Raw genomic sequence first — 23,787 nt, forward strand, 5'->3', positions numbered from 1 at the left:
AATGCCTTTGGAGAAAAGGAGAAGAACATTTTTCTTTTGTGTTTCTTAAATAGCTTTATGGTCACCGTTATGCTTTATGGCATTAAGGAGAGACTGTAGAGTGATAGCAAGATTTGTAGGTCAGGTTGAGGTTCTGGATGTAGGTTTGTTCACTGAGCTGGAAGGTTCATTTTCAGATGTTTTGACACCGTACTAGGTAACATCTTCAATGAGCTTCCAAACGAAGCACTGCTGGTATTTCCTGCTTTCTATTTATATGGTTGGGTTTCTTTGGACTGGTGATGTCATTTCCTGTGGTGACGTCATTTCCTGTTCTTTTTCTCAGGGGGTGGTAGATGGGATCCAAGTCAATGTGTTTGTTGAAGAGTTCTGGTAGGAATACCATACTTCTAGAAATTCTTGTGTGTGTGTCTCTGTTTGACTTGTCCTAGAATGGCTGTGTTGTCCCAGTTGAAGTGGTGTCCTTCCTTATCTGTATGTAAGGATACTAACCACTCTCCCCTACATCAAATACAATTTGAAAATGATTGCTAGACTATTCAGACCTCTTGGCATCATGGTAGCCCACAAACCCACCAACACACTAAAACAGCAGCTAATGAACTTGAAAGGCCCTATATAGACAACAAGCAAAACTAACGTTATTTACAAAATACCATGCAAGAACTGTAACAAACACTACATTGAACAAACAAGCAGAGAAAACTAGCCACCAGGATGCATGAACATCAACTAGCCACAAAACAACATGACCCTCTCTCTCTAGTATCCTTACATACAGATAAGGAAGGACACCACTTCAACTGGTACAACACATCCATCCTAGGACAAGCCAAATGTAGACACACACGAAAATTCCTAGAAGCATGATATTCCAACTGGAACTCTATCCACAAACACATTGACTTGATCCCATTTACCACCCTTGAAAAAAGAACAGGAAATGATATCACCATAGGAAATGACATCACCAACCCAAGGAAACCCAAACCTATAAATAGAAAGTAGGAAATACCAGCAGTGCTTTGTCTGGAGGCTCACTGAAGATGTTACCTAGTATGGTGACAAAACATCTGAAAATGAACTGTCCAGCTCAGTGAGCAAACATACATCCAGAACTGTAGAGTGAGCAATTATTTTAGTAAACAGGCATCCATAACCAAGTGGCAGATGTTGGATGTTGTGACTTTTCTGAACTGTAATTTATTTATTTCTAGAATTATCCCAAAATAACATTTTAGTGTACAGGAGACTTATATTTTCTGTAATACCTGTTACAATTATTTTATAGGTGGCTGTACAGATTTAAAAGTGGATGAGTAATGGGGATCTTCAAGTTGGCACTCACTCACACATACATACAGGATAAATATTTGAATATCTTTTGACTGTTTTCAGGAAGGAGTTGGATGTAATTCTTAGGGTGTGGGGTGGAAGTGGTTGACATTCAGAACTGATCATATATTGATGACCAAGGGACTAAGTGTGCTACTCTTGCTCCTATTTTTAATGTTTCTAAGTTGCTTGTTTAACTTGAAGCCATTGAGCCCTGGCATAAGTCCATTTTCAGTTCTGTCACTGTGTCCATCTAGATTAAAATTTTATCAAGTATCCCTCTTAATATAGGCTATGTTTATCATCTTCAGCATCTCTAGTGTTCTTTTGTGGTTGCATAAATAAGGCGGTGTCTCATTCCTTTTTTTTTCCTGAAGGCACAGACTGTTCTTAAGGTATTTGCCAAGATCTGGTACTTGGCTTCAACTGTAAGCCAAGATACCAGGTCCTAAGATTTAGCAGCAATGTTGACAAACCAGCTTGATTGAGTGTAGTTAGCTTGCTGCAGGCTGGAGATCCTATTTTGGCATATTATCGAGTGAGTGTGGGAGAGCTTGGTGAAGATCCCTATGACACACTGCCAACTAATCTGTCACATTTCACTTAGCTGTCCACAGTATGTAAGGTAGAATCTTACAGATTATTGATGATCCTGTGTATGGTTGAATTGACACATACGTCTTAATGTTGGAATAACTGCTGTTGTTGTGTAAACACTCAATGCTGCAAGTTGCTGTAATTTGTGCCTAAGGGGTGTTTCCTTCACATTTTAACAGCATTATATAATGTATACAGTTAAAAAGAATTCATCTCCTGCAGAAGAATGAGACTTGAATTCTTCATTATATGCTTTCGAGAGATCTATTTTTGGTCCTCCAAGCCTCTTCAAGTTAGACTGCCTCAACGACTGATTATGTCTGGGTAACATAATCTCCTTTTGAGACTGAAATCACCAGCATTGCTGCAATTGCTTTTTAAAGTGTATAATTACTGGCAAAATTTCAACTTTTATCAAACAGCTATCTTCATTAAACTGTTCCTGAATCTCTCTGAGCTCCAATGTTTCTCAACTGGATCAAGCAATTACTACTTGTGGACATCTTTCACCCTGCTTGATGTGCATTGATCTATCAATGGCTCCTCGGGATTTTCTTCTACCATTTTTCCACACCATGAACCACCACTTCCCAGCCGTTTGCAGTCCACTAATCATCAACACTTCTTCTGCTTTAGCATTCTCCTAACCACAAGCTAATTTCTCTCTTCCTTCAGTAAGAGAACTGAGATATTGAAACTACAGAACATGCTTAGACACTCCATAATGCATAACTTGCTCTGATCTGTCTTTTAGGGTAAGTAAATCATATTTTGCAATTTCTGCTTGGCTGAAGTCAATGGGTTTTACATCTTAGTTAACTCAAAGTGTTTTAGCATTTAGCTGTAACTCCCAAAATAATCATTATTTCATAAGATCCCTACAGTGTGGAAACAGGTCATTTAGCTCAGCAAGTCCACATCTACCCTCCAAAGAGCATTCCACCCAGACCTGTCCCCCTACCCTGTACTTCCCATGGTTAACGCACCTAACCTATACAACCCTGGAGAGTGTGAGCAATTTTTAGCGTGGCCAATTCCCCCAACTTGCACATCTTTGGATTGTGGGAAGAAACTGGAGCACCTGGAGGAAACCCATGCAGATACGGGGAGAATGTGCAAACTCAATACAGTCACTCTAGGGTGGAATTGAAATCTCAACCCTGACCCTGTGAGGCAGCAGTGCTAACTACTGAGCCACTGTGCTGTGGCCTGTCAAGACCACAGGCAGTAGAGACAGCATGCCTCCACTCTGCAAGCTCTCCTGACCTGACCTTTTTAGCTATTGACCTTGCAAAGTAACATGACCCTAAATATTTAAGACCCTCATGTGCATGAATTGCATTTATTCCATTTTCTGCAGTCAAACTTTAGCACCTAAAAATTACATAAGAGAGAACATGAACCAGACATTGTGTCCTATTTCATCTGTCTCGATTTAAATAGCCCTGATAGCTATCTAAATCTAATTGGAGTGGACCAAGCTCTTTTTCCACCCCCCCCCCCCTCAAATCCTACCTGAGTTACTAAGATATTTAAACTTGAAGTTATTGTTCTTTTCTGACCTAGTTCCTCACACACCCAAGTGGACCAATAATGTGCATTGTAATCTAAATCTGGTCTAACCAAGGTCTTGTCTTGTACAAAGACAAACTAATGTGTTTTATTGTAGGTTGAATACACTTGTCTGTACAAACCAATTTGCTTTAGGTTTTGTTTACTTTGAATCTTAAGCTTTTTTCTGTTGACAATTTGCAATTCAGTTTGATGTAAAGAAGAATTATTGGTCTTGCCTGTGTACATAACCAAAATAAATGGTGTTATGTGCCACTTACTAGACCTTAGACCATTCTCCCAATTAATTTTAATCTGCTAACATAAATTTGTTCTTCACCCTGCAGCTTTGTTTGTATTGGATTCATGCCAAATTTTAATTCAGTTACGTTCACTATGTACAGTAGTGAAATGATCTACTTTGCATAGCGTGCAGTATGGTGGTGCTCAACATTGAGATCTCAAATGAAAATCATGTGGTGTAGGCAGGATGCAAGTAGCTCTGCTGTCTGTGTATTGACAGAGGGCTTGTACTTGGGTTAGAACATAGAACATAGATAGAACATAGAACATAGAACAATACAGCACAGAACAGGCCCTTCGGCCCACGATGTTGTGCCGAACTTCTATCCTAGATTAAGCACCCATCCATGTACCTATCCAAATGCCGCTTAAAGGTCGCCAATGAATCTGACTCTACCACTCCCTCGGGCAGCGCATTCCATGCCCCCACCACTCTCTGGGTAAAGAACCCACCCCTGACATCTCCCCTATACCTTCCACGCTTCACCTTAAATTTATGTCCCCTTGTAACACTCTGTTGTACCCGGGGAAAAAGTTTCTGACTGTCTACTCTATCTATTCCTCTGATCATCTTATAAACCTCTATCAAGTCACCCCTCATCCTTCGCCGTTCCAACGAGAAAAGGCCGAGAACTCTCAACCTATCCTCGTACGACCTACTCTCCATTCCAGGCAACATCCTGGTAAATCTTCTCTGCACCCTCTCCAAAGCTTCCACATCTTTCCTAAAGTGAGGCGACCAGAACTGCACACAGTACTCCAAATGTGGCCTAACCAAAGTCCTGTACAGCTGCAACATCACCTCACGACTCTTGAATTCAATCCCTCTGCTAATGAACGATAATACTCCATAGGCCTTCTTACAAACTCTATCCACCTGAGTGGCAACCTTCAAAGATCTATGTACATAGACCCCAAGATCCCTCTGTTCCTCCACCTGACCAAGAACCCTACCATTAACCCTGTATTCCGCATTCTTATTTGTTCTTCCAAAATGGACAACCTCACACTTGGCAGGGTTGAACTCCATCTGCCACTCCTCAGCCCAGCTCTGCATCCTATCTAAGTCCCTCTGCAGCCGACAACAGCCCTCCTCACTGTCCACAACTCCACCTATCTTTGTATCATCTGCAAATTTACTGACCCACCCTTCGACTCCCTCCTCTAAGTCATTAATAAAAATTACAAACAGCAGAGGACCCAGAACTGATCCCTGCGGAACTCCACTTGTAACTGGACTCCATGCTGAATATTTACCATCTACCACCACACTCTGACTTCGACCGGTTAGCCAGTTTTCTATCCAATTGGCCAAATTTCCCTCTATCCCATGCCTCCTGACTTTCCACATAAGCCTACCATGGGGAACCTTATCAAATGCCTTACTAAAATCCATGTACACTACATCCACTGCTCTACCCTCATCCACATGCTTGGTCACCTCCTCGAAGAATTCAATAAGACTTGTAAGGCAAGACCTACCCTTCACAAATCCGTGCTGGCTGTCCCTAATCAAGCAGTGTCTTTCCAGGGTTAATGCACAGGGCACCTCCAGTTTGCTTTCCTTTCTTTAACTTTCCACAATCAATTCAGGAATCCAACTGTGAACGACATGTATAATAAATACTCTTATGCCTGCATTATAACTTGCACCATTCCATTCACTCTTGTCCCCTATACTCACTGACCATGTCTGGCACTAATGCAGCAACATCTTGATTTTAACAATCTCATCCTCTTCTCTCCCTATCATTGCAACCTCCTTTTAGCTTTATGCTCTGGCGGAATTCTGTATTTGTATATGCAGCTTTCATTTCCTTTACCTTGCTGTTTGTGGCTGTGCCTTCAACCATTAGGGCCCTTCTTGTCTCTCATGCCTTTTTTTCTTAGCTTTAACAGAAACAGCTCTGAAAACAAAGGGCATTTGTTCACCTGTCTTAATATTTCCTATGGTAAAAACAATGACTGCAGATTAATATTTCCTATGTCTAGGTGTGAAATTTGGACTGAAGTAAAGTAAAAGGGAAAAGTGAAGCCACAATAGTCTTAGCACATCATAGAGCTGCTCTCATAGAGAGAGAGAGAGAGAGAGAACTGGTGGAGGTTTAATCGGAGGGTCACCACACCAGGCAAGGTAAAGAGGTTCAGAAGGAGAATCCTTCATGGTAACTTCCATCGGTGTGGGAATTGAACCTGAACTGTTGGTGTCACTGAGCATTACGAACCAGCCATCCAATCAATTGATCTAGCATACATCTAAAATTCACAGCTTGTAACGGCTGGGAATAATGCTTTCTTTGAAACGTGTTGCAAAGTTACCTTTTCATTAATTCCTCAGTGCTAGGATTTAGCAGCTCCCAAAATGCTGGCTTACAGCATTCTGTGGGAAATCAAGAGCAGGTCTAGTAATTTGTCACTCCATTCTGCTCTTTGAATGTCTGCAAGTCGAGCAACATAAGCCTTACCTGCAGGTTGTCTGCTCTCCTTCTCAGTTTGGGAATGAAGGGTAGAGGATAGAATGGAATTGAGGACAAGTTAACATTCATTTGATTCATCTAAAATTAACATAATAATCTCTAAGTGACACCATGATCACAAACTAGGCGTATCCTCCGAGTGGTCTATGAACTAAGGTTTTCTTGTATATGCTCCTATTAACTTGTATGTTTTGATTACTAAAAAAATGACCAGCAGTGCAGCCTTTGTTTTAAAACAAGATCAAAGGTTGGTTTAATATGTAGCCTTTGCTGTAAGTTAATTGAGTAAAAAGTAGTTATTAGCTAAAACATATACAAAGACTTGAAATAAGTAAGAATAAAAGTTACACATCAAGAGGAATATTAGATCAGTTTGTAAGTTTGCTCTCTGAGCTGGAAGGTTTGTTTTCAGACGTTTTGTCACCATGCTAGGTAACATAGTCACTGAGCCTCCGGTGAAATATTGGTGTTCTGTCCTGCTTTCTGTTGATGTCTTGGTCTATTAAGGTGGGTGATCTAATTTCTGGTTCTTTTTTGCAGAGGATGGTAAATGGGTCCAACTTGATGTGTTTATTGATGGAGTTCCAGTTTGAATGCCAGGGCTGTAGGAATTCCTGTGTATGTCTCTGTTTAGCCTGTCCTAGAATGGATGTGTTGTCTTAGTCAAAGTGGTGTCTTTCTTTGTCTGTATGTAAGGATATTAGTGAAAATGGGTCATGTATTTCGGTGGCTAGTTGGTGTTTGTGTATCCTGGTGGCTAGTTTTCTGCCTGTCTGTCCGATCTTGTAGTATTTGTTGCAGTCCTTGCAAGGCATTTTGTAAATGTCATTCCTTTTGCTAGTTATTGGTATAGGGTCCTTTTTGGGTTCATCAGTTGCTGTTTGTGTGTTGGTAGGTTTGTGGGTGACCATGATGCCAAGGGATCAGAGTAGTCTGGTAGTTATCTCCAAGATATCTCTGATGTATCAACTGCTGACACCGAATTCTAAGATTTCTTTTCTCTTTCTCCTCCCCAAAGGCAGATGAGATGTGTCAAAAAACTAGAAAGTTAGGAACAAACAAATGGAACTTTCTTACCAAAAGGCTTCAAAAAAATGTGGAATTATTACCAGACACTGAGTAGAAAAGAAACAGAAAGAGAACAGGTTTAGTCTGTTTAACCATTCAAGAGATGATGTCTGATCTGTGACTAGACTCCATACACCTGTATTTGCCCATATCCTGTTAACACCTTTTGATTTAGCAAATATGTAACTGTGGCTTTTAAAAAATTAACCATTCATCAACTTGCCATTTACGGGTGAGACTTACAAACGGCCATGTCTTTTTTTTTTGTGTGAAGGGCAATTTTTTTTTCATTTCTGTTTCAGTTCCAATTCTTAGACTTTGTCTCTCTCTCTCTTTCTTTCTTTCTTTCTTTCTTTCTGACTCCCCTACACCACTCTTCAATTCTCAAAAGTACTTTTTGTCCTATTTAATCTGATACCTGTGATCACCTACATTTTAGAACATAGAACATAGAAAAATACAGCGCAGTACAGGCCCTTCGGCCCTCAATGTTGCGCCAACCGAAGCCTACCTAACCTACACTAGCCCAATAACCTCCATATGCTTGTCCAATGCCCGCTTAAATGCCCATAAAGAGGGAGAGTCCACCACTGATACTGGCAGGGCATTCCATGAACTCACAACCCGCTGAGTAAAAAATCTACCCCTAACATCTGTCCAAAACCTACCACCCCTTGATTTAAAGCTGTGTCCCCTCGTAACAGCTGACTCCATACGCGGAAAAAGGTTCTCACTGTCAACCCTATCTAAACCCCTAATCATCTTGTACACCTCTATCAAATCTCCCCTAAACCTTCTTTTCTCTAATGAGAACAGCCCCAAGTGTCTCAGCCTTTCCTCATACGATCTTCCTACCATGCCAGGCAACATCCTGGTAAACCTCCTCTGCACTTGTTCCAATGCCTCCACATCCTTCCTATAGTATGGCGACCAAAACTGCACACAATACTCCAGATGAGGCCGCACCAGAGTCTTATACAACTGCAACATGACCTCAGGACTCCGGAACTCAATTCCTTTACCAATAAAGCCCAGTACACCATATGCCTTCTTCACAGCACTATTTACCTGGGTGGCAACTTTCAAAGATCTGTGTACATGGACACCAAGATCCCTCTGCTCATCCACACTACCAAGTAGTCTACCATTAGCCCAGTAATCCATCTTCTTGTTGCTCCTACCAAAGTGAATGACTTCACACTTAGCTACATTGAATTCCATTTGCCACCTTACTGCCCAGCTCTGCAACTTATCTATATCGCGCTGTAACCTGCCACATCCTTCTTCGCTGTCCACAACTCCACCGACTTTCGTGTCATCCGCAAACTTGCTCACCCAGCCTTCAAGCCTCTTCTCCAGGTCATTTATAAAAATGACAAACCGCAATGGTCCCAAAACAGATCCTTGTGGAACACCGCTATTAACTGCGCTCCAAGATGAACCTATACCATCAACTACCATCCAGCCAGCCAATTCCTAATCCAAACCTCTGATGCACCCTCAATGCTATACCTCCGTAGTTTTTGCATTAGCCTGCCATGGGGTACCTTAACGAATGCCTTGCTAAAATCCATATATACCACATCTACTGCTTTACCCTCGTCCACTTCCTTGGTCACCTTCTCAAAGAATTCAATAAGGTTTGTGAGGCACGACCTGCCCTTCACAAAACCATGCTGACTATCCTTGATCACATTATTCTTATCCAGATGTGCATAAATCCTATCCCTTACAATTCTCTCTAAGACTTTGCCCACAACAGAAGTGAGACTCACTGGCCTATAGTTACTCGGGCTATCCCTGCTCCCCTTCTTGAACAAGGGGACCACATTCGCTATCCTCCAGTCTTCTGGCACTATTCCCGTAGACAACGACGACATAAAAATCAAGGCCAATGGCTCCGCTATCTCCTCCCTAGCTTCCCAGAGGATCCTAGGATAAATGCCATCAGGCCCAGGGGACTTATCTATTTTCATCCTTTCCAGTATTCCCCGGACCTCTTCCCTACATACCTCAAAGCCATCCATTCTAATCACTTGTGACTCCATATTCACATCAGCAACAGTGTCCTGTTCCTGAGTGAATACTGACGAAAAGTATTGATTTAGAGTCTCACCAATCTCCTCCGCCTCCACACACAACTTCCCACTACTATCCTTGACTGGACCAATACCTACCCTAGTCATTCTTTTATTCCTGACATACCTATAGAAAGCCTTTGGGTTTTCCCTAATCCTACCAACTAAGGACTTTTCATGTCCCCTTCTCGCTGCTCTTAGCTCTCTCTTTAGATCCTTCCTGGCTACCTTATAACTCTCAATCGCCCCAACTGAACCTTCACGCCTCATCTTTACATAGGCCGCCCTCTTCCCTTTCACAAGGGATTCCAATTCCTTATTAAACCACGGCTTCCTCACAAGACCCTTTCCTCCCTGCCTGACTGGTACATACTTATCAAGGACACCCAATAGCTGCTCCTTGTCCTTCCCTTGAAGCCTATTTTTCCAATCCACGCATCCTAAGTCATGCCTCACCGCATCATAATTTCCCTGCCCCCATCTATAACTGTTGCCCTGCAGTGCACACTTATCCCTCTCCATCACTAGAGTAGAAGTCACCGAGTTGTGGTCACTGCCGCCGAAGTGCTCACCTACCTCCAAGTCTAACACCTGGCCTGGTTCATTACCTAGAACCAAATCCAGTATGGCCTCACCTCTTGTTGGCCTGTCTACATATTGTGTCAGGAAACCCTCCTGCGCACATTGGACAAACACCGATCCATCTAACGAACTCGAGCTATAGCTTTCCCAGTCAATATCTGGGAAGTTAAAGTCCCCCATAACAACCACCCTGCTACTTTCACTCTTCTCCTGAATCATCCTCGCAATACTTTCCTCTACTTCTCTCAGACTATTAGGAGGCCTGTGGAAAACTCCTAACAGGGTGACCTCACCTTTCCTATTTCTAACCTCCGCCCACACTACCTCAGATGGCAAGTCTTCCTCCATCACCCTTTCTACTGCTGTAATACTATCCTTGACAAACAATGCCACACCTCCCCCTCTTTTACCCCCATCTCTGGCCCTACTAAAACATTTAAACCCTGGAACCTGCAACAGCCATTCCTGTCCCTGTTCTACCCACGTCTCTGTAATGGCCACAACTCTCCATTAATCAAATCTCCATTTGCCCTTCTGAATTCCAGGAACTACAGCCATAATTTGTATTAGTGTAGTCCCTCCTCATAGTTTAATCCTTGAATTCAGATATCATTCGAGAAACCTTTGCTGAGTGACATCCAAATGTGTTACATCCTTCCTAAGATCCTGCCCAGCAATGGTCAAAGCAATAGATATGATCTGAACAATGGTTTGTAACAGTGACATATTACAACTACTTTCTGATCATCTATTCCTGGGGATATCAAGACCAGCATTTTATCACCTTTTTTAAAAAATATTTTCTGCAGCAATATGATATATTTTGTGAATAAGAAAGAATTGAAGAGTCAAAAGATCAGGAAGGTGCTATTAATCTGAGGGGGAAAAAAAATAGTATTTTATGTCAAAGGACCTTCTTTCCACTTCTAAGTAATAATTATTCTGTTCTTCCCCGATGGTTGTGGCCTATGATGTGATCTAGTTCTAAAAGTGTCAGTAGTTGTGTTATTATACGTACTGTTCATTAGACACTGAATGTTGGTGTACTGTTTAGCAAGAGATGCTGGTGTAGTCTGGCCTGTTCTCGGTCTCCTATAATGCTGGTGTGTTTGGGTAGATCAAGGTTGTGGGGCTATGCTGTTGAGTTTTGTCCCTCAAAAAAAAAACGGACAGTTGTCTCCTTCTGGTTGAACTGGGCCAACTTACATTTGGCTGGTGATAGAGGCTGGGGACATAATAGTCGAGACTGTGGTGCTGGAAAGGCACAGCAGGTCAGGCATCATCCGACAAGCAGGATAATCGACGTTTCAGGCATAAACCTGTCAGGCTTATACCCGAAACCTCTATTCTCCTGCTCCCCAGATGATGCCTGACCTGCTGTACTTTTCTAGCACCACACTCTCTACTCTGTGCTCCAGCATCTGCAGTCCTCACTTTCGCCTGGGGACATAATCGTCTGGGTAACTCAATGCTTCTGTCCAAGTGAAAATATGACATGTAACTTTCTCTTTGAAGATTTGGATATTGACTGAAGGATGAGAGAGAAATCTGTGCCTGAAACTTTCATTGGGTGCTTAAAGGAAAAGCTGCATTCTTCTTGGTTTTAGAATGAAGAAGGGTAAATGGAGAATGTAACTCCATATCTATCTTTAGAGTTTGAACTGTGCAAAACAAAAAGGGTTGAAGCTGTGGATGAAGCGCCATGACTAAGAAGAATAGCTTGCTGTCAGTAATGCACCATCTTCAAAGATGTTAAGGTATTTCCAAAAAAAAGCAGAAATAACCCATTTAGTTCCTTGAACCTATTCAACTATTCAATTACATTGATGATTGATCTGTTTGTGTTTTCAATTCCATGTTGCCATCTACCCCAATAATCTTTTGATTTCTTGCCTAACTAATCTAACGGCTTCCACCCAATGAAAATATTCAATGATCCCTGCTTCTACTGATTTCTGAGTTACAGAACCAATTGGAGTAAAGTGGATTTTGTGTCCTTGGTGTTATCTTTTGCAATTCTTAGATTGCCCTTGATACTGTAGAACCCTGATTAAGAAGGTCAGGTTTTGTAGGGGAGTTTCACTCTTTTAATAGCTGGCTCCAAATGTCGGCAAAGCTTTTTTTTAAGTAAGACTAAAATTGCAAATATCTTAACGGAGTTCCTTGAATTGGCTGTTTTAAAAGATAGACTGTTGGTGTCAGGTTCATACTTAGAAATATTGAGGACATCTTGTTTTGAAAATCATGTTCTATGGTTGTAGACAATTAACTCTACTTCCAGCTTCAAGCCATGGTGGTCAGCACAAGATGTCTTTTAATATTTTTATTTTGTGTTTTACATGTTTGTTTGCCCATTAGGACTGAAATAGGCTGCATCTTTGGCAGAACCTGCGAAATGAAAACGGTTTGTTGTTTTAATTGTCCAGCAAATATTTATTGCAAATCCTAATTTTAATTCTTGTTCTTGTGGCTTGAGGAATAAAATGTTTGAGATTTTTTTCTATAATGCTTTTCTCACAATTTTATTGCTTTGTAGCTGTCTGTTTCTATTTTTCTCTAATTTATTTTATCCTTTTTTTTTCTAGGAAAAGGGGCATAGATGTTGTACAGGTGAGTTGCATTATCTTCATTCCAGGTGCTGCCTTTTGTTTGATCTGTTGATTCATTCTGAGAAGGTAACAGTATGTTTATTTGAATGATGCATCAAGGGAAAGCTATATAGTTGGTGTGCTGTGGCCTTTTCATGATTGCTTCACAAGTGGGATTGTGGCTAACATTTTAAAGTGTGTTGGGGGTTCGTGAGGAGGTGAGGGAGGAGAAACTGGACAACTTGATAGAGTTAAAAATGCTATGGATAAAAGAGTATTAATGTTCTTCTGAGCTCTTCAATGGTGTTTTTTTGTGTGTGAGGGAATTGTGAGAATCCCTTGACTTTGTTGTTTGAAATATTAATCTTGATCCTACAGAGGAACCCACTGGACTCAAATGTGCCCCTCAAAATATTCTAACTTTAAATTTAGAAGTGATGACTATTATTTCTATTGACTGAAGTGCTCTGTGTTACTTAAAAGGAAGAGGAGGTGCAGGAAGTATTCTGCATATTTTCATTGACAGGATCATTTATTTTGTGCATATTATTGTTTATATAAATGGAAGAAAATTGCATTTAATCCAAGGGAGATCATCCCACTAGTTTAGACTTGATTGATAGTGTTGAAGTGGAAGTATTTCATTTAACTTTTTGATGTCTTTTCTGCTTGTAATGTTTAATGACCATCACTAAGAACTGGACTTCAGTTTTTTATACCGCATATACGTTTATGCTTTATCAATGTCATCACTATTTGCAGTAAAGGCCAACCATATGTTTAGATTACAACAGCGATAATATGTCAAAAGTAATTAATTAGGTGTAGAATACTTTGGGACTCCAAGATTGTGTTATATAAACCAAAAGTCATGATTGTTGCATCATCGCTGTCTCTGTCTCTGTCTCTGTCTCTGTCTCTACACTGCTCTGCTGCCCTGGCGCACTTTGCATGGTATCATCTACCAGAATAACACGCAAAGCAGCACTTTACACTGTCTCTCCATACATATGACATTAATGAATCCATTAGTCAATCAGTCTGCTACACTATGGAGGAGATTTTGTTTGTATTTGCTGATGCAATTGAGAAATTTTTAACTCCCAAAACCAGATGGAGTTGGGTCAGCTGAGATCTCTAACATACTGAAAATCTCATATCTAACCTCAACTTGCCTTCATCCCTCCCAGCTATGGTTTTAAAGACTCTGAATTATGAAACTGCTTTCAACTATTTTAATGAGGTTACGTGTGTCTGGGTTAGCTCTGTTTTTACATTTTACACACGTCAGTTTGGTGAAATATGTGCCTTTTGTAGCACGGCTTCAGGGTGAGAAGGAGGATGAGTGACTGAGTGTAAACTGCTTTAGCCATGAGTCATTTTTTAAAAAAAAATCATTTGTGGGATGTGTGCATCACTGGCTGGGTTGGCAGTTATTGCCTGTGCCTAGTTGCCCTGAGAAGGTGGTGGTGAGCTGCTTTCTCGAACTTCTGCAGTTCACCTGCTGTGGGTTGACCCACAATGACATTATGGAGTGATTCCCAGCATTTTGACCAAATAATGTTCCCCTTCCTTTACACATGACTTCCTACCAATCCAGCTTTCCAATTCCCCTTGTTGTTTCAGCCACCCCCACCAGCCTCCATTCCTTGTGCTGTTTGAGCAAGAGAGGATGCAGGCCACACAGTTGCTGCAGCCTGGTGTCAATAACATACCCATATAATAGCCAACAATCTCTCCATTAAGAGGGAAAACATTTAAATCCAGTCCTGTTGTTACATTTTGCACCTGGCTGAGTTTGTCTTCTAAGAGTACAGTCACTGATGGAAATTGTTTTAGTCACTGCAGTGTATAGGTAGGAATTTCTATGATATTCTGGCCATTTGATCTGCAAAATACAATGTCTGTCATTTTATGGGTGGAGAGACTGAAGGATAATGGAAAGGGAGCTAGTGTTTTAAGAGTTTGAGCTTTCTAGGGATGTATCAGCTTTTGCAGGTTTTGTAATTTGTTCTGCCCCATTATATAACAGTCCTATGTTCAGCCTTTGAAAGATTTACATAACTGATGAAGGAAGCAATTTGATGCCTTCATTTCCAATGTTTTTCCCATTTTGTCTATACCATTTAGAAGACAGCAACTAATTTGTCATTGTCCTCTTTATACACTTCTATCATGGAACCTCGTGTAGAATATGGTGCTTCCAAACTGCGTGGGGTGAATGTGCTGCTGGGTTTGAGAGCTCACATCTCCTACATAGCATCGATTCGCTGGGATTTGACTTTCCTTCATGTGTTCCTCTAGTGCTGACTGAAATGTCATTTAAACTGGGAAGTTGGAAAAAGAAAATACTCAAACTTTGCCATTTTTAAGAAGATTTGTAGCTGAGGTTGAGGTTTAGATTGTAAGTTGCTCTCTGAGCTCGAAGGTTTGTTTTCAGATGTTTCATCACCATACTAGGTAACATCATCTGTGAGCCTCTAGTGAAGCGCTGGTGTTCTGTCCAGCTTTCTATTTATGTCTTGGTCTGTAGTGGTGGGTGATTTATTATTTCCCACCTGAACAGACCAAGACACACAAATAGAAAACAGGACCGAACACAAGCGCTTCACCAGAGGGCTCACAGATGTTACCTAGTATGGTGACTAAACATCTGAAAACAAACCTTCCAACTCAGTGAGCATTCTTACAACCTGCATTCAAACTTGTTCTGTTTCTGTGCAGAAATGAATGCAAAACAATAGCATGTTTCTTTATTATTGTATAATAGGTTCAAAGCTCTTCTGAATGTGTGGCTGATATGTGTGGAGACCCAATAGTTAACCTTCTCATACCTGGATCTAGCAAGCAGCAGTAAGATGAATGACCAGCTCCTGTGTTTTGTTGTGGTTGCTTTAGTATTGGAAGAATGTTGGTCAATATTTGTGCCAGTATTTCAAATGCAGTGAAAATTGAAACCGGCATTTATCATAGAATATCATTATCATTGGCCTGTGCCAGACCTTTTGTTCCATTTAAAAACTCTACCCCACTCATTCCCCATAATGTCTGTCATGGCCATAGGATGTCCCAAAACACATTAAGGTCAATCAATTTAAAAAGAAGGAAGAGAGACAAAGGTAGAGACCACATGGGAAGTGAATCAAATGACCGAGAAACCTACACTGCTGCTTGACCCAGCAGTGAATCTGCACAGCCACAGCATCTGCTGCTAAGTGGAGGGCATAGGTTTAAGGTGAGAGGGGAAAGATTTAAAATGGACCTAAAGGGTAACTTTATCATGCAGAGGGTGGTGCATGTATGGAATGAGCAGCCAGAGGAAGTGATGGAGGCTGGCACAATTACAACACTTAAAAAGCACCTGGATGGGTATATGAATAGGAAGGGTTCAGAGCGATTATCAGCCAAGTGCTGGCAAATAGGACTAGATTAATTTAGGATATCTCGTCCTGATGGACAACACGGACAGAAGGATCTGTTTATGTAGGTAAAATCAGTGACTGCAGATGCTGGAAACCAGATTCTGGATTCGTGGTGCTGGAAGAGCACAGCAGAACTGCTGTGCTCTTCCAGCACCACTGATCCAGGATCTGTTCATGTGCTGTACATTTATGACTCAAGTACTTAAGTGTATTTAATGCTGTACACACAGCACACACTCTCAAACAACAGTGTGGTGATGACTGAATAATTTGTACTTTGAACATGTTGACTGAGAGAGAATTATTGAGCAGGACTCTAGGGACAACACCACAGTTATTCTTTAACATAATATCATGAAATCTTTGCATCTGTTTGAAAGAGCATGCAGCATCTGAGTTTACTATCTCCTCTGAAAAATGGCACTTGCTCGTAATGCCCTGGAGTGTAAACTCGTTTTTTATGTCCAAGTCTGTGTATGTGCTGTGGAATCAGCCAGTATCCGTTAATGGTTGGGGTAGAGTATTGCCACTGCTTCTTCGTTCCAAACAGGGCTTCAGGGTTACAGTGGTAAGAATTAGCCACAAATGAATCTTAACAAGAAGAGGCATTTATCTTAACAACAAGATGTGGTTTATTGCATGATAACAATAGGTTATTACATTGGCTAGTTAGGTATTTAGGCAATGGCTAGTTTCCAATTAGCCCTAGCAATAACAATGAGACAGCTGACACTGTAGGGATAGTGAAATCGACACTGCTTTTCTCCACCAAAAACTGTATGACATCATCAGATTGGATGGAACTTCATGCAGTTTCCAACATTAATCTTTTCAAAACCATTGCAACACAATTAAAAATCTCACAACACCAGGTTATAGTCCAACAGGTTTAATTGGAAGCACACTAGCTTTCGGAGCATCGCTCCTTCATCAGGTGGTTGTGTCACCTGGTGCAGGAGTGGCACTCTGAAAGCTAGTGTGCTTCCAATTCAACCTATTGGACTAGAACCTGGTGTTGCTGTGTTTTTGTTGCAATGTTAAAAATCAGAGTCTTGGACTGGTTCTTGAACATACAACCTTCTGATTTGCAGGCAAGTGCTCCTAGCTGATCCAGAGGGGATACAGTTCTGTTTGTGATATAGGGTGGTTAATTTGTTTTTCTGCTGCGGTCTTATATTTGTTTGTGCATTGTGGCTGGAAGTATTGGTGGGAGAGCTGGTTTTTGTTTGTAAACAGTTTATTTTTAACTCTTGCTTTATTGTGCAGATGTTGTGACTGCCTCTGGGCTCCCCTTGAGCAATGAGAAGTTCTCTGCTGCAGTGTGGCAATAGAACTGGGGCAGAACCACTGGGTGATACTTTAACTTTTTTGATTGCATTGGGAAGCTTAAAGCTTTTAACCCACTTTGCTGCCTGAATCTTTCACCACATGGCTAATGGTTCAAATAGTTACTGATATCCTGGACAAGGACAATGTTGTTAATGTATTCACTGATGCTTCATGTTTGGTGAATACATTGGCTACTGGTTATGTTTGTTAGTTCAGATTATAACATTCCTGTATCTGCACATTGGCACATTAGGGGAAGCCGGGCTAGATGCAGGTTTATGTTTACATCACAGCAGCATGTTTATCTACCAACTCCTTAGACATAAAGATTCACAGTCTTTCATCATTTATTAAGCAATTTTGTTTTTCACACCATAGAGTCATAGTCATTACTTGAGACACTGTGGTTTAACTCTTGCTTTATTGTGCAAACGTTATCACCTACAGTTTTGCTAGCTGCTTTGTGTAGTTTATTGTACAGATACGGTCAAGATGCTGTACAATGTGAAAACTCGAGCAGCTGATGCTGTCTTTTCCAATGGATAATTCCAGTACTCCTCTATAGAAATGCTCACTTCACTGAAAAGCCAGGAGGAGAACCTGTCACGAAGGAACATTCTTTGTTCAAATAACAGATCCTGCTTGTGATTTATTGAAAAGGGCTGTTGTTTTAGGACTCTAGCACAAGTTGCATAGAATTCTTTTCATTTTAAGCTTGAATCGGTGGAAAATTTAAAAAAAATAATTTTGGGTGTGTTTCTGAATGGATGCTGATCATTTGATAGAAAGTTGGTTAATGGCACCTTGCTTTGTTACTGTCAGAGAGACATTTTGTAAATAGGAGCTATCACCTTGATCTTTTTAGAATCCTGTCAGACCTGCTCCGTGTTTTTAATTTCACGTTCCTGCATCTGTTGCTCACTTATTATTTCTTCCATTCTCTTGGCGTTCATCTTTCTCCATCCCTTGCTGAATTATCGTCCCCCTTTTTGTTTCATGAAATGGTATTTATGTCAGCCTTCTGCTGCCCCACTTTCTTCCCACATTTTCAAAAAAACTTTCTTCCTGGCCAGATCCATAAGTTTCTCCTTAGGAATTAACATTGTTAACTCAATTTCTCCCTTCTCTGTTTTGTTTCTCCACCCATCTTCCCTTTGTTTCATTCCATCCCATTTAACTGCAAATAACATAGAGTCAAGAGTCAGAGATGTACAGTATGGAAACAGACCCTTCAGTCTAACTTGTTCATGCTGATCAGGCAACCTAAATTAATCTAGTCCCATTTGCCAGTATTTGGCCCATATCCCCCTCAACCCTTCCTGTTCACGCAGCTGCCTGAAGATTAACACTGATGCCTTTATAAGGGCATTAAGCAAGTCTGAGTGAGACGTGAATTTAAGATTAAATTTCTGAGCTCAGGGGAACAGGGGTGGGCGGATGCTGACATGAGTATGCCAACTGATACTAGCCAGTTAGCCTGTTTCTGCATTCAAAATTCTTTGAGTTGGTAGCTCAGTGATCAGCACTGCTGCCTCTCAGCACCAGGGACCTGGGTTTGATTCCATGCTCTGGTTACTGTGTAAATTTCACACAGACATTCTGTGTTTGCATGGGTTTCCTCACATTAGGTGGATTGGCCATGTTAAATTGCCCATAGGGTCAAGGACTGTGCAGGCTAGGGATAGCGTGTGGGTGGGATGTTCTTCAGAGGGTCAGTTAGACTTGATGGCCAAATGGTACTGAGAGATAAATGGGAGGGAATAGGGCCTGGAGGGAAGGTAGCTGGGAATGCAATAGGCAGACGAAGGTGGGGGTGAAAGTGATCAGATGGAGCAGATAGATGGGAAGGAAGATGGACAGGTAAGAACATTCAAGAGGGTGGTGCCGAGTTGGAAGGTTGGGATTGTGACATGATGGGGGGGGGGGTAGAGGAATGAGGAAACTGGTGAATGCATATTGGCCCCATGTGGTTGGAGAGTCCCAAAGCGCAAGATGAGGCGTTCTTCCTTCAGGCATCAGGTGGTTCGGGTTTGGCGATGGAGGAGACCGAACACCTGAATGTCCTTGGGGGAGTGGGAGGGGGAGTTAAAGTGTTCAGCCACCCCAACCCTAACCACCTGATGACTGGAGGAAGAATACCACATCTTCCACCTTGGCACTCTCCAAACACATGGCATCAAATGTGGATTTCACCAGGTTGCTCATTTCCCCTCCTCCTCCCCTTATCCCAGTCCCAATCTTCCAACTCTGCACCACCCTCTTGAACAGTCCTACCTGTCCATCTTCCTTCCCACCTATCATTTTCACCCCACCTTCATCTACGTATTGCATTCCCAGCTTCCTTCCTGCTCTTCCCCCACTTGCAAATATCTCTCAGCCACCTTGGGCCACAAGCCTCATTCCTGATGAAGGGCTTATGCCTGAAACATGCACAATCCTGCTCCTTGGTGCTTTTCCAGCACTACACTGTTGGACTCTGATCTCCAGCATCTGCAGTCCTCACTTTCTCCTAGACTTGATGGGCCGAATGGCCTGCTTCCACACTGTAGGGATTCTTTGACCCGGTCTCAACTGCCAGCCCTAAAGAAGGATTTTCGCTTCCTGTCAATCAATCCTTGTGCACAGCTGTACGTTTTCCATTTTGATTTCAGCTTTTTAACATTTAGATTTCTTTTTTCCTCATTCAAGTTCCAAAACTTGGAAATCATAAACAAGAACAAAAGAAAACTTAAAATATCTGCTTCTGATGAAAGGTCATTGATGTAAAATGTGACTTGCATTTCTCTCTGCTGATACTGCCTGACCCACTGAGGTTTTTCCAGATTTTTTTATTGTATTCTGGCAGAGTACATTAACAGGGCTATGAGCAAACCTGAGAGAGCTTCGCAACATCTGAAGATGATGTATTTTGTTTGGAACCTTTCCAAGCTGGCAGTGCTTGTGTTTTGTATTGATTTAGGGTAAAGCCTGGAGGTAAATGTTTGTAGCTTTAGAATGTTGACAATAACCATCTCACTGTGTGAACTTTAGCTGAGAACCTCTTGGGACATTAAAATTTTCATTTTCTCATTCTAATCTCTTCAACTCCTTGATCTTCTACAAAGTAAACTGTTCCATTTATGCTTGGTTTACTCCATATTGTCAGTACGTATTCTCCTTTGTCTAAAAGACAGCACAGACCAAAATAATACATGGTATTTACTTTAACTTAAAATCTGAATCACTGCTTTAAAATATTTGCTACAAGTTAAGAAAATGATCAAAGAATGGCCAGTGGAGAAGATCTTCTATTTTAGAGTCGGGTCTTAGCTTGAAGTTTTTGTATGAATTATTTTTATTTCACTTCCCAATGTGGGTGCAACAAGATTTAGAGTCATAGAGATGTACAGCATGGAAACAAACCCTTCGGTCCAACGTGTCCATGCTGACCAGATATGCCAACCCAATCTAGTCCCACGTGCCAGCACCCAGCCCATATCCCTCCAAACCCTTCCTATTCATATACCCATCCAAATGCCTCTTAAATGTTGCAATTGTACCAGCCTCCACCACTTCCTCTGGCAGCTCATTCCATACACGTACCACCCTCTGTGTGAAAAGGTTGCCCCTTAGGTCTCTTTTATATCTTTCCCCTCTCACCCTAAACCTATGCCCTCTAGTTCTGGACTCCCCGATCCCAGGGAAAAGACTTTGTCTATTTATCCTATCTATGCCCCTCATAATTTTGTAAACCTCCTATAAGGTCACCCCTCAGCCTCTGACACTCCAGGGAAAACAGCCCCAGCCTGTTCAGCCTCTCCCTGTAGCTCAGATCCTCCAACCCTGGCAACATCCTTGTAAATCTTTTCTGAACCCTTTCAAGTTTCACAACATCTTTCCGATAGGAAGGAGACCAAAATTGCACACAATATTCCAACAGTGACCTAACCAATGTCCTGTACAGCCGCAACATGACCTCCCAACTCCTGTACTCAATACTTTGACCAATAAAGGGAAGCATACCAAACGCCGCCTTCACTGTCCTATCTACCTGCGGGACTCCACTTTCAAGGAGCTATGTACCTGCACTCCAAGGTCTCTTTGTTCAGCAACACTCCCTAGGACCTTACCATTAAGTGTACAAGTCCTGCTAAGATTTGCTTTCCCAAAATGCTGCACCTCGCATTTATCTGAATTAAACTCCATCTGCCACTTCTCAGACCATTGGCCCATCTGGTCCAGATCCTGTTGTAATCTGAGGTAACCCTCTTTGCTGTCCACTACACCTCCAATTTTGGTGTCATCTGCAAACTTACTAACTGTACCTCTTATGCTCGCGTCCAAATCATTTATGTAAATGACAAAAAATAGAGGGCTCTGCACCGATCCTTGTGGCACTCCACTGATCACAGGCCTCCAGTCTGAAAAACAACCCTCCACCACCACCCTCTGTCTTCTACCTTTGAGCCAGTTCTGTATCCAAATGGCTAGTTCTCCCTGTATTCCATGAGATCTAACCCATGGGGAACCTTGTCAAACGCCTTACTGAAGTCCATATAGATCACATCTACTGCTCTGCCCTCATAAATCTTCTTTGTTACTTCTTCAAAAAACTCAATCAAGTTTGTGAGTCATGATTTCCCACACACAAAGCCATGTTGACTATCCCGAATCAGTCCTTCCCTTTCCAAATACATGTACATCCTGTCCCTCAGGATTCCCTCCAACATCTTGCCCACCACTGAGGTCAGGCTCACTGGTCTATAGTTCCCTGGCTTGTCCTTACCACCCTTCTTAAACAGTGGCACCACGTTTGCCAAACTCCAGTCTTCCGGCACCTCACCTATGACTATTGATTGTACAAATATCTCAGCAAGAGGCCCAGCAATCACTTCTCTAGCTTCCCACAGAGTTCTCGGGTACACCTGATCACGTCGTGGGGATTTATCCACCTTTTAACTGTTTCAAGACATCCCGCACTTCCTCCTCTGTAATCTGGACATTTTGCAAGATGTCACCATCTATTTCCCTACAGTCAATACCTTCCATATCCTTTTCCAGAATAACTACTGATGCAAAATATTCATTTAGTATCTCCCCCATTTTCTGCAGCTCCCACACAAAGGCCGCCTTGCTGAGCTTTGAGGGCCCCTATTCTCTTCCTAGTTACCCGTTTGTCCTTAATATATTTATAAACCCCCTTTGGATTCTACTTAATTCTATTTACCAAAGCTATCTCATGTCCCCGTTTTGCCCTCCTGATTTCCCTCTTAAGTATACTCCTACTTTCTACTCTTCTAAGGATTCACTCAATCTATCCTGTCTGTACCTGACGTATGCTTCCTTCATTTTCTTAACCAAACCCTCAATTTCTTTAGTCATCCAGCATTCCCTATAGTTACCAGCCTTCCCTTTCACCCTGGCAGGAATATACTTTCTCTGGATTCTCGTTATCTCATTTCTGAAGGCTTCCCATTTTCCAGTTGTCCCTTTACATGCGAACATCTGCCTCCAATCAGCTTTTGAAAGTTCTTGCCTAATACCGTCAAAATTGGCCTTTCTCCAATTTAGAACTTCAACTTTTAGATCGGATCTATCCTTTTCCATCACTATTTTAAAAAGAATAGAATTATGGTCACTGGCCCCAAAGTTATCCCCCACTGACCCCTCAGTCACCTTCCCTGCCTTATTTCCCAACAGTAGGTCAAGTTTTGCACCTTCTCTCGTAGGTACATCCACATACTGAATCAGAAAATTGTCTTGTATGCAGTAAACAAATTCCTCTCCGTCTAAACCCTTAAAACTATGGCAGTCCAGTTGATGTTTGGAAAGTTAAAATCCCCTACCATAACCACCCTATTATTCTTACAGATAGCTGAGATCTCCTTACAAGTTTGTTTCTCAATTTCCCTCTTGACTATTGGGGGGTGGGGTGGGGTCTATAATACAATCCCAATAAGGTTATCATCCCTTTCTTATTTCTCAGTTCCACCCAAATAACTAACTTCCCTAGATGTATTTCTGGGAATATCTTCCCTTCGCACAGCTGTAGTGCTATCCCTTATCAAAAATGCCACTCCCCCTCCTCTTTTGCCTCCCTTTCTATGCTTCCTGTAGCATTTGTATCCTGGAACATTCAGTTGCCAGTCCTGCCCATCCCTGAGCCATGTTTCCGTAATTGGTATGATATCCCAGTCCCATGTTCCTAACCATGCCCTGAGTTCATCTGCCTTCCCTGTTAAGCCCCTTGCATTGAAATAAATGCAGTTCTGTCACTTAATTGTCCCTTTTCCTCCTGCATTTCCTCTTTCTGATCACATGCCCTAATTGGTGCTTCAGAGTCCACAAGAGTAATGGAGATTTGCCATTTTCATATCCTTTGGCAAGGTTCAGAGGTTCAACCCAAACTTCTCACTTGTCTGATTAACACAGGTGTAGTAGGCCAGTAAATGTTCCATCGGCTCATCAACTGTATGGA

General features: G+C 41.7%; 1 protein-coding gene across 2 annotated transcripts in view; it reads left to right on the forward strand.

Annotated features, from left to right (window-relative positions):
* The window catches only part of itpk1a (inositol-tetrakisphosphate 1-kinase a), a 237,623-nt gene that overhangs the window by 24,370 nt on the left and 189,466 nt on the right, over positions 1-23,787 (forward strand). For both annotated transcript variants that reach the window (XM_072568316.1, XM_072568315.1), the window contains exon 3: positions 12,577-12,601. In XM_072568316.1, the coding sequence (XP_072424417.1) occupies positions 12,577-12,601 (25 nt within the window). The remainder of the gene's footprint in view (positions 1-12,576; positions 12,602-23,787) is intronic.

Source organism: Chiloscyllium punctatum, chromosome 4 (genome assembly GCF_047496795.1).
Source record: "Chiloscyllium punctatum isolate Juve2018m chromosome 4, sChiPun1.3, whole genome shotgun sequence".
In the NCBI taxonomy this organism is placed as follows: domain Eukaryota; kingdom Metazoa; phylum Chordata; class Chondrichthyes; order Orectolobiformes; family Hemiscylliidae; genus Chiloscyllium; species Chiloscyllium punctatum.